The sequence below is a fragment of the Lethenteron reissneri genome, chromosome 52 (assembly GCF_015708825.2).
Source record: "Lethenteron reissneri isolate LAM-NWPU_2019-01 chromosome 52, ASM1570882v1, whole genome shotgun sequence".
Classification (NCBI taxonomy): domain Eukaryota; kingdom Metazoa; phylum Chordata; class Hyperoartia; order Petromyzontiformes; family Petromyzontidae; genus Lethenteron; species Lethenteron reissneri.
This window is the reverse complement of record NC_083830.1, coordinates 8,675,653-8,687,766: the sequence shown is the minus strand read 5'-3', so window position 1 is coordinate 8,687,766 and position 12,114 is coordinate 8,675,653. Positions and strand designations below refer to the sequence as shown.

At 48.8% G+C, this 12,114-nt stretch overlaps 1 protein-coding gene across 1 annotated transcript; it reads left to right on the top strand.

Moving 5' to 3' along the window:
* The first annotated feature begins 4,263 nt into the window (after window positions 1-4,263).
* On the top strand, window positions 4,264-10,723 carry LOC133355827 (ubiquitin-conjugating enzyme E2Q-like protein 1). Its single transcript, XM_061573226.1, has 2 exons — window positions 4,264-5,626; window positions 7,386-10,723. The coding sequence occupies exons 1-2, from the start codon at window positions 4,844-4,846 to the stop codon at window positions 7,503-7,505; spliced, it is 903 nt and encodes a 300-aa protein (XP_061429210.1). The 5' UTR covers window positions 4,264-4,843; the 3' UTR covers window positions 7,506-10,723.
* Window positions 10,724-12,114: the final 1,391 nt, after the last annotated feature.

The following is a 12,114-nucleotide window of genomic DNA, read 5'->3' as shown; positions in this document are numbered from 1 at the left end:
AGGGTTTTTCCCCTTTTTTCTGGCTACAAAACTGACACCTTTTGCAAGGAATCATGCTTACATTAACCACAATACTTGCAGTCAAATGCAAACAAAAACAATACTCTGATAATTTATGCATTGTCTTTGAAACGGATTGGTCCACACCAGAGACAGCTTTCTTTAGAGCCTTGTCTCATATTGGTGTTCGACCAGATGACGCCAAAAGGCGCACAGTTCAAAGACAACGCACTACCAGAGTAATGAGAGCTCGGGGTGAGCAGCTACATCATGGGATCTCCTTTGCCAGTACCAATCAGTTTCAAAGACAATGCATAAATTATCAGAGTATTGTTTTTGTTTGCATTTGACTGCAAGTATTGTGGTTAATGTAAGCATGATTCCTTGCAAAAGGTGTCAGTTTTTTTGTTTGCATTTGACTGCAAGTATTGTGGTTAATGTAAACATGATTCCTTGCAAAAGGTGTCAGTTTTGTTGCCAGAAAAAAGGGGAAAACCCCTATTAGTATATTTTGGTACTGGCAAAGGAGGTCCCTTGAAAAAACTCATCGCTATTTAAAGTTGCTTACTTTGTTTTTATGGGAACCTCCCTTGCCAGTATCGACATATAAGAATAGGTGTTAACCTTTCTGGCGATAAAAGAGGTTGTGTTAAGATGTTAAAACATCAAACAGAATCCTTTATTTTTTATTTTACACGCTTTTATTTCACTCGCTCTGTCTGTTGTTGTCGTATCCTCAAATCTTGTAACTCAATTTTAACCCACTTCCCAATGTGGTATCGACTGCAAACTTGGTATACTTATGTCATACTGATGACAATACTATATTGCGTCATTAAAAAAAAAATTAAACAATCTTTTTTATATGTTATTACACAGTTGTATTTTCATTCGTATGTAATATTTTAAAGTTTTCAGAAGATTTTAAATGTATTTCCCCCCCGGGCAACGCTGGGTATATCGAGTTTATAGCACAAAAAGTATTCTCCTGACACGTGTGGGGTGTGGAGGCCTAGTGCCGTGCAGAGCCTCCGGCCTCGCCTAGATGGGCCACCCGGCTGAGGCTAGGGGCTGGGCCGCTACCACCCCCCCCCCCCCCCCCGCGCTACAAAAATACTGTATAAGCGCTATAATTATATTATCTACCGACCCTATAATAGTAAGTGCACACAGTGGGGGGGAAGTGAAACTTTGATGTATTTACCTCAGCGTCGCGTGTTAATGCGTGCGCATATTTTTAACGGGAATTAAAAATGGCGTCCACCCCGCAGCGAAAGCGTCGCTACCCGTTGCCAGGGGCAACCGCCGTGGTCAGCGCCGGTCGGCAAGAGTAATAGTAAATAAATAAATAAAGAGTAAATAAATAAGATAAATCAGACGAAATCGATAATCGGACCGATGTAAAGGCGACGGACGAAAAATCTGAAATGCCTACGGTCACCGCGGGGCCGGGGGCGTGCCCACCTGCAAAATTAGTTCTTCCTAAACCCCACGGCCTGAGCGCCAAATCCGTCCAAAGCGAGCGTACGCAGAGGGACAGACGGACAGACGGACAGACAAAAAGTGACGTTTATAGGTTAGAAGATGTTTCGGCTTGGGTCTAATTGTCCAAGCTCAACTGACGTTGGATGTAATTGGCCATTGCCCCTTACGTTGTGGCAAGCCTCGGGGCCACGTCCTGGAGTCGTGCAGTTCTGCCATTACTAGTTACGGTACATCTTCTTGGTTCTTTCGGTAAAGTCACGTAGAAGGGAAGTAATAAAATAATAAAAATAGAACATAATAAAATAATTCTCACGACGTTTCGGCCACAACGCAAGCAGCCGTCCTCAGGTGAAGACCAGGTCCGTCGGGGAGACAGCGTCACCTGAGGACGGCTGCTTGCGTTGTGGCCGAAACGTCGTGAGAATTATTTTATTATTTTTATTTTTATTATTTTATTACTTCCCTTCTACGTGCCTTTACCGAAAGAACCAAGAAGATGAATTCCTGCAGTCACGAAAGCTTTAAATCGAAATAGTTACGGTACATTTCATTAAAGCGTGTTTAAAAAATATATTTTTAAATATTACTTATTTCAAGTAATCCTGCCTGCATTAACCCCATATAATTGTGGTGAACATGCATACACAAACACATGCTCTGGTAGACTATGATGGCATTGTGTTTGAAACTGATTGGTCCACACCAGAGACAGCTTTCTTTAGAGCCTCGTCTCAAAACGGTGTTAGACCAGAGGACGCCTTTTGGTGTTAAACCAGGCTCTAAAGACCAATCAACTTCAAGGGCAGTGCATATATTATCAGAGCTGTGTTTTTTGTTTGCATTATGGCTGCAGGTATTGTGGTCTATGCAAACATGACTCCTTGTAAAAAAAGGTGTCAGTTTTGTTGCCAGATAAAAGGGTAAAAAAACTATTATCAGATTTCTTACTGGCAAATGAGGTTCCAATGGTGTAAATGCCCCTGATCTGTGTAGCTCTTTTGCAGAAGCGACCTGCCCACAAACGACAGCTGAGCGAAGTGGAGTTATCACCGTGCGGACATTTACAGCAGCCAAACACTTCAAACGCACTTCGAATATAAATGTGGAGGGACACACACGGAGGACCCGGATCAAAACAACGCGACCACGAAGGAGTGGGGAGAGAGAGAGAGACACATGACAAACTTAAAATATACAACAGGCGTCAGGGTCGGGATTGAACCCACGACCTCCTGTATACCAGGCGAGGTAGTTAACATCTCCTAGCCACCGTGATCATGATGATGAGAGACATGCAAACTTCAAATATACAGCAGCAGGCGTCAGAGACAGGATCAAACCCACGACCTCCTGTATACCAGGCGAGGGAGTTAACATCTCCTAGCCACCGTGATGATGATGAGAGAGAGACACGCAAACTCCAAATATACAGTAGCAGGCGTCAGGGTCGGGATCGCACCCACGACCTCCTGCGTACCAGGCGAGGTAGTTAACATCTCACCACCGTGATGATGATGAGAGAGAGACACGCAAACTCCAAATACACAGCAGCAAGCGTCAGAGGTCGCAAACGGGGTTTGATTCCGTACCCGGCCGCACCAGGGTCGCAAACGGGTACCTGGCCGGGTACGGGTAGCCGGATATCGGGTAGGGTACGGGTATTGGGTACCCGATCGCGACCTCTGGCAAGCGTCAGGGTCGGGATCGAACCCACGACCTCCTGCGTACCAGGCGAGGTAGTTAACATATCCTAGCCACCGTGATGATGAGAGAGAGACACGCAAACTCCAAATATACAGCAGCAGGCGTCAGGGTCGGGATCGCACCCACGACCTCCTGCGTACCAGGCGAGGTAGTTAACATCTCCTAGCCACCGCGGCGCGCCCAGACGAGCAGGAGTGGGGCGGAGGCAGCCTTCAAGAGCCCAAGGGAGTCGGGCAGCCACCACGGATGGAATTACAGCCGCGATCAATTTTAAATGGTGCAGGGTCACCCTCGCTCGGCAGCTTTGAGGGCGGGGTTGGTGGGTCACGCTGAGATGGGAGTTGTCACAGCGTGTGCCAGAGGAAGGCACCCGACCCGCTGGGGTTCGCGCGAAGGCGGCAGGGGCTGTGCCAGTACAGCAAGTAGGTTTGCAGCGCCGCCCGCCTGCGAGGTTGTTACCTGGGAGAGACACGGGGGGTGCAGTGATGAGTGGTTGTGGTGGATTGGGGCCAGCGAGTCACGGGCGGGGGAGTGTGACGGTGTGACGTGGGCGGCGATGTTGGAGGGGAGTGATGGGTGTGATGGGGGTGAGGTTGGAGGGGAGTGATGGGTGTGAGTGTGATGGGTGTGAGGTGGGTGGGAGGAGATGGTGGGTGGGAGTGAGATGTATGCCGTGGTGGGTGGGTGGGAGGGAGGAGATGGCGGATGGGAGTGAGATGCATGCTGTGGTAGGTGGGTGGGTGGGGGGATATGGTGGGTGGGAGTAAGCTCTATGCCATGGTGGGTGGGTGGAGGGGGGAAGGAGATGGTGGGTGGAAGTGAGATGTATGCCGTGGTGGGTGGGTGGGGGGGAGGATGAGATTGTGGGTGGGAGGAGGAGTGAGATGTGTGGTGGTGGGTGGGTAGGAGGAGGAGGAGGGAGGGTGGGAGGAGATGGTGGGTGGGAGTGACATGTGTGGTGGGTGGGTGGGTAGGAGGAGGGAGGGTGGGAGGCGATGGTGGGTGGGAGTGACATGTGGTGGTGGGTGGGTAGGAGGAGGAGGAGGGAGGGGTCTGTGTGTTGTCGCCGAGCTCCGCGTGGGGTCGCCATCGCTGCAACATTCAGTGGCGCCCGCCCGCTCCATTATTCAAGATGCGCGACCCCCAAATCTAATTCACACGGCGCGCGCTGGACACCGCAAGGACACGGAAGCACACACACACGTACACACGTACACACACACACGCACACACACACGTACACACGTACACACACACACACGTACACACACACACACACGCACACACACACGTACACACGTACACACACACACGCACACACACACGTACACACGTACACACACACACACGTACACACGTACACACACACACGCACACACACACGTACACACGTACACACACACACACGTACACACACACACACGCACGTACACACACACGTACACACACACACGTACACACGCACACACGTACACACACACGCACGTACGCACGTACACACACGCGCACACATACGTACGCACGTACACACACACGCACACACACGTACGCGGCGTACAGCAGAACTGGTATTCTAATTGTTTTCCCGTTTAAACAATTAAAATCCGGCACACACACATACACACACACACAGACGTGTTTGCGTTAAACGAAAATGGCCACCCTCCTGCGCAAAATCGGCTTCAGCCGCCTGCGTCCGCCCGTCGTGACGCGCAGCCCGAAGGTGTCCAGGAAGGGCATGGTCAGCGTGGACGTGTTGAGGGCGAACAGCATCAGCAGCAGCAGCACCGGCGGAGCACAGCGGCATCAGCAGCAGCAACAGCATCATCAGCAGCATCAACAGCAGCAGCATCTCGCGGGCGTTCTCAACGATTCCGGTACCAAGGACAGCGCCTCGGACACCAAGAAACAGCAACAGCAGCAGCAGCAAAATCATCATCATCAGCAGCATCATCAGCAGCAGCAGCATCATCATCAGCACCATCAGCAGCACCATCATCAGCAGCAGCATCCGCGCGCGGCAGCATCAGCATCATCAGCCGCGAGCTCCAGCCACTGCCGCCAGGTGCGCGCCCGCCGCCTCATGAAGGAGCTGTCCGAGCTGAGCCGCCTCGGCCACGAGGTGCTCAGCGTGGAGCTCGTGGGCGAGAGCCTCTTCGAGTGGAACGTCACCCTGCGGCAGATCGACCTCGAGTCGGCCCTGTGGCAGGACTTGCGCGAGGCGGGCGCCGACGGCGTCCTCCTCAACCTGACCTTCCCCGAGAGCTTCCCCTTCTCGCCGCCCTTCATGCGCGTGCTCAGCCCGCGCATCGACAACGGCTTCGTGCTCGACGGCGGCGCCATCTGCATGGAGCTGCTCACGCCCAAGGGCTGGTCCAGCGCCTACACCGTGGAGGCGCTCGTAAGGCAGTTCGCCGCCAGCCTCGTGAAGGGGCAGGTGAGGGGGGGGGGTGGGTGAGGGGGGTGGGTGAGGGGGGTGGGTGGGTGGGTGAGGGGGGTAGGGTGGGTGGTAATGTAGGTGGTGCGTGGTGGTGATGTAGGTGGTGGTGGGTGGTGGTGGTGGTGGGTGGTGATGGTTCGGGTGGAGATGGTTCGGATGGAGGTGGTGGGTAGTGATGGTGGTGGTGGAGGTGGGAAGTTGTGGAGGTGGGAGGTGGTGGTGGGAGGTGGTGGTTGTGGTGGGTGGTGGTCGTGGTGGTGGTGGGAGGTGGTGGTGGTGGTGGGTGGTGATCGTGGTGGTTGTGGTGGTGGTGGTTCGCGTGGAGGTGGTGCAATGCATCGGCCGGTCATCTCAGTCATCTCAGTCAGTCGACCCGTGGCACCTGCTGGGTCTGCCCCGTGACCTCCTGCCGACGGGCGTTCGACACTTCACGTGGCCTCAACGTGCACCTAGCCTGGCACAAGCGCCACTTAGTGGCGAATGGCAGTTGTTGGTGGTGCGCTGTGGGTGAGTGTCAGTGGTGATGTCTACACACCGCACCAGGTACTCAATTAAGGCTGAGTCGACCTAGGAGTGGCAGTGTAGCGGTGAGCACTCTGTGCTGCTCACGGCCACCAACACCACCAGTGACGATTATCTGAACCGGTCCCGGGCCTCTCCTAGGTCGACTCAGCCTTAATTGAGTACCTGGTGCGGTGTGTAGACATCACGACTGGGGAGACAAAGGCGGCCGGGCGTGGCTGCTGGCCACCCACCCCCTCGTGTGCCCGTGCCGGCATCCATAGGTGCTCGCTAGCAGCACTTGCCCCAATAATCTGTGACAGGCAATGCAGGAGATCTTGGTGGTGGTGGTGGATGAGAGGTGACACTTGCAGGCATCACAGATGTAGTTCTGTGTTATCCTCTTCTGCAGACCGTTCGCTAACACGGGGAGGGTAGCACTGCTCTGCCACGGTCCAAACGGACACCGCGATTCATGACACAGATTGCACATTTAGAATGATGAAAACGACCAAAACAATAAACTAAAAGGTTGCAAGTGTCAAGGTTTGGTGGTGGGATTTCATGAGGGGCGGTGGCGCGGTGGTTAGCGCACTGCGACCCGAGTTCGATTCCTGCCAGTGCCGGATTATCATATTAGGCAAAGTAGCTGCACGTGTAGTAGCTACTACATATTTAGTAGCTACTACACATGTAGTAGCTACAACACATGCAGCTACTACACGTGTAGTAGCTATAAGTGTAGGAACTGCACATATGTAGCTACACATGTAGGAACTACACATGTAGTAGCTACTACATATGTAGCTACACATGCAGTAGCTGCATGTGTAGTAGCTACTACACGTGTAGCTACTACACGTGTGCTTTAAAAAAAAATAACACAAAATATCTCCTTTAGATTCTACGGGAAGGTAAGTGTGAAGATATGTAGAGTCTTGCAGAAGTTTATTTTATTGCGTGTCTCTTACCCAGTGGTCGTGTGGTCTTTTTCTCCAGGTCCTCCGGGTTTTCCCAACACATCTAGAATCCACGTCAACGCGTTTCGAGTGATTTGGCTGCTATAAATTTCCACGTGATGACAAGTCACGTGGTTGGGCTATCATCTGTGGCCAGGTCGCTGATATAGTTCAGTGGGCCTTAGCTCGTAAAATAAAAAAATGTTGACTTTAATAGTGTAGATGTGCCATGCGTGTGCGTGATTTTTCTTCTTTGTCTCGCCACCCTCCACCCCCTCCTCCCCCCCGCCTCCCAGGGGCGAATCAGCCGCAAGAAGAAGGCGTTCACGAGAAAGGAGGCGCATGCGACGTTCCGTAGCCTCGTGAAGACCCACGAGAAATACGGATGGGTCACTCCGCCGTCCTCCGACGGATAGAAGTCGCCTTGACCTCTTGACCTCGCCTCTCGTGGTGTCCATCGTTGAGTTGGCTCTGGCTCCCCACCACACCACCACCACCAACCCACCCACCCTCACTTGCTATCGGTCATTAACGAAGCCGCCGCCGCGACACCCTTCGGCGTGGTGAGTGTTGTTGGGACCGTGAGTGAATAGAATTACACTGGTCAACACAAAAAAAACATTTTTTTCTTGCCTAGACTTTTGCAGCTGTTTTTGACTAATTCCAGGGTGCTAATTCTAAATCTGATCTCAGATTTGCTCTATCACATCTCATTTTTATGCTATCGGCATACCCCATTTTCATTGATTTTACCCGAAATTAACTCTGTTGTTGCGAGTCAGTGACTGCTTTAGTGTTAAAATATGGTGGTGTATTTTTAGGATAGTGTGTTTATAATATAATTTTATGTAGATATCCACATTTATTTAATATTTTTCTTCCGCAGTTCTTATTGAAAATGCAATATTTGATATCTCAAAAACCTGACGTGATAGACAAAAACCGATGCCAGATTTGGAATCAGCACCCCAAAATTACCTTAAAACCGTTGGAATACCTTATGCCAGAAAAAGTGTGTTGAACAGTGTAATCAGTCGGTGAGTGTTGACCCCCCATCAACCAGCCCTCCCAAACCATAATCGGTCTCTGGATTTGAATGTCGGATGTAATTTACGAGCGCTTTTCGAGGTATCGTTTTAACGTTGTTGTTGTTGTTATTGTGACTACTACTGCTGCATTGTTATTTCACGACGTGCCCAAGAGGACGACCTCTGCGGAGATGGAGCAAATGAGTTCGGCTCCAAGCGCAGGAGGCAGAGACCCACGGATGTTCGGTCGGCAAATGGACCGCGAGGCGACGGTGACTGGCGGAGGCCTTCATCCAGCAGTGGATAGCTCCTGGCTTGTTGATGATGACGACGACGATGGTTACTTCACATGATGTTGGCGCTGTCCCCTTGCCGAGTGAGTTTGATCTCTTGTGGAGGAGTGTACGCTATCCCTGCGAGGCAGTATTCTGAAGATTGCCTTTTGGCGTCATCTGGTCCAACCCATGTGAGACTAGGCTCTAAGGAAAGCTGTCTTGGGTGTGGACCAATCAACTTCAAGGACAGTGCATACATTATCAGAGTTATGTTTTTTGTTTGCATTATGACTGCAGGTATTGTGGTCTATGCAAACATGACTCCTTGTAAAAAAGGTGTCAGTTTTGTTGCCAGATAAAAGGGTTAAAAAACAATTATCATATTTTTTCTTCTGGCAAATGAGGTTCCAATGGTGTAAATGCTTACCCCGAGCTCTCATACTCTGATGGTGCATTGTCTTTGAGATGTGCGCCTTTTGGTGTCATCTGGTCCAACACCATGTGAGACTAGGCTCTAAGGAAAGCTGTCTCGGATGTGGACCAATCAACTTCGAGGACAGTGCATACATTATCAGAGCTATGTTTTTGTTTGCATTATGACTGCAGGTATTGTGGTCTATGCAAACATGACTCCTTGTAAAAAAGGTGTCAGTTTTGTTGCCAGATAAAAGGGTAAAAAAACAATTATAACATTGTCATTTTTATTATTGTTATTTGACTGGTCATGTGGCTCAGCGGCAGTGCGAGCCAGCTCGCGCTCAGAAGATGGCGAGTTACGGGGGCTGACCCGGCCCATCAGCCCTCTAGGGTCGATAAAAAAGGTACCAGTTTGGTAAGAAGTAATTTCCCCGTGGAATGTGGGATTCCCAGCACTGGCTTAGGACTGTAAAACAACAGGAGATGCGCACCACCTCGAAGTGTCCATTTGAGCAAAACGAACAACATCGATGACCCTTTCGACTTCACATTTCTTCAATTATATCGAGAATATAGAAAGAGTTCACTACTATAAAAAAAACACCAATACGCGCTTTTGATATCGTCATGCCATTTGTGTCCACGCATATGAGCCCATAATGTGCAAGGCGCTTTAAATATCAAACGTGATGAACGTGTAGTCGCTCTAACTGTAAACTGGCTTCACTTGCATTTGGGCTCATCAGTGATCGTGCGGTCTTGCAAAGCCCCCCCCCCGCCCCTCCCCTCGCCTCCATCCCAACATGACAACCGCGTGATGGTTTCACCATTGTCGGGTATCGTCAGTGTGGCATTGTCCTGTTGGCTTGCGTGACAATTGGGTGCAGGATTCGGCATATTGAGAGCTCATTAGTGATCGTGTAGCCCTGTTGCAGCCACACGTGACGACTGTGTAATGGTTTCACAATCATCGGTGACAGTTGCAGACACACATGACGACTGTGTAATGTCATTACACCTCCTTTGACAGTACCAAATTATAAAAATAGGGGTTTCCTCTTTTTTCTGGCAACAAAACTGAAACCTTTTTACGAGGATTCATGTCTGCAAAAAGGGGAAAATCCTATTATTATATTTTGGTACTGGCAAAGGAGGTCTAATGATGTAGATGCTCACCCCGAGTTCTCATTACTTTGATGTTGCATTGTCTTTGAGCTGTACGCCTTTTGGCGTCCTCTGGTCGAGCACCAATTGGGTCGAGGCTCAAAAGAAAGCTGTCCCTGGTGTGGACCAATCAGTTTCAAGGACAATGCATATATTATCAGAGTGTGTTTTTGTTTGCATTTTGACTGCAAGTATTGTGGTTAATGCAGACATGAATCCTCGTAAAAAGGTTTCAGTTTTGTAGCCAGAAAAAAAGGGGAAAACCCTATTATTATATTAGACTGTGTAATGGTTTCACAATCATTAGGCATCATCAGTGACAGTGTACCCTTGCTGCCACGTGATAACTTTGTCATGGGTTCACCATCATTAGGAATCATCAGTAACAGTGTAGCCCTGTTCTATGACAGTTTGGTACGGAGTTGCTGTCGTGTTGAATCACCATTGACAATGTAGCCCTGTCCTTCTGCACGACAATTGCGTACAGGAGTCGCTATAATTTAGGATCATCAGTTGCAGTGTAGTCGTAACCGATGCCGTGATGGCACGCTCGAGTGTGTGTACCACATCTTGCTGTGAAATTTGAACGGAGTCCAAAGGCTTGACCTGCACTTTTCGTTCCAGATGATACTAACACGTGAAGTTAGTCAAACTCTGATTTAAAGCTTTCGTGACTGCAGGGATTCATCTTCTTGGTTTTTTCGGTAAAGTCACGTAGAAGGGAAGTAATAAAATAATAAAAAAATAAAACACAATAAAATAAAATAATTCTCACGACGTTTCGGCTACAACACCTGAACACGGCTGCTTGCGTTGTAGCCGAAACGTCGTGAGAATTATTTTATTTTATTATGTTATATTTTTATTATTTTATTACTTCCCTTCTACGTGACTTTACCGAAAGAACCAAGAAGATAGTCAAACTCTATCATTCTCAAGGCTACCATGCCCCGCCCCCAAGCTACTCGTACGCATTTATCCCATTGGGAGTTGCAACCTCGTTAATACCAGAAGCATAGAGCACTTGAGGACATCTGCGAGTCAAACCATCGCCATCATCAGTCTGTACCCACTGACATCCACTTTTAAAACTTTAACGCCACTCGATCACACTCCCGCGTGAAAGACACGCATGGCCAAGCTGAACAGCAATATCCTCCCGTAAATTTCAGTGACTTGGTCATTTTCATTCTGCAGAACATATTATATTTTTGGGTTTTTTCGGTAAAGTCACGTAGGTAACAAATTTAAACTAATAAAAGTAAAATAAAAATCACGACGTTTCGGAGGCAACACAAGCTTCCGTCTTCAGGTGGAACCGTCACAGCACGATTGCTGTATCAATTTCTCATTTACTTGATACAGCAATCGTGCTGTGACGGTTCCACCTGAAGACGGAAGCTTGTGTTGCCTCCGAAATGTCGTGATTTTTATTTTACTTTCATTTAACTTTTATTAATTTTAATTTTTAATTTTATACCTACGTCACTTTACCGAAAAAACCCAAGAATATGAATCCTTGCAGTCACGAAAGCTTCAAATCTAGAAAGAGCATATTATTATTATTATTTTTGCCAGGTAAAGCCGCACACTGAGCCATGAGCTCTTATTGAGGCGACGTGGCCACACATGACAACTTATCAAAGCGGATTATTATCACGTCAATCTTGATTTGAAGCTTTCGTAACTGCAGGAATCCATTCTCTTTGGTTCTTTCGGTAAAGTCACGTGGGTAGAAAATAAAATACATCACGACGTTAAATTTCGATTTAAAGCTTTCGTGGCTGCAGGGAGTCATCTTATTGGTTCTTTCGGTAAAGTCACGTAGAAGGGAAGTAATACAATAATAAAAATAAAACACAAGCGGTCGTCCTCAGGTAGGAAAAAATATAATCCAGCAGTGGAACTGCTGGACCAGCGAGAGAGCTGTTACAACAAGAGGTTATTTATGTGGCGATGGGCAAGCAAGCGGGGTCTGAGCTGGAAAGGAATTCCATCCACGAACGCAAGCACGTCAGTTGTCTTCTTGGTTCTTTCGGTAAAGTCACGTAGAAGGGAAATAATAAAAAGAAACATAATAAAATAAAATTCTCACGACGTTTCGGCCACAACGCAAGCAGCCGTCATCAGGTGAAGAACAG

Coding starts and splice junctions, on each gene's coding strand:
- LOC133355827 (XM_061573226.1), top strand. CDS start 4,844: ATGGCCACCCTCCTGCGCAAAATCGGCTTCAGCCGCCTGCGTCCGCCC. Junction 5,627..7,385: donor CCAGCCTCGTGAAGGGGCAG/GTGAGGGGGGGG, acceptor CCCGCCTCCCAG/GGGCGAATCAGCCGCAAGAA.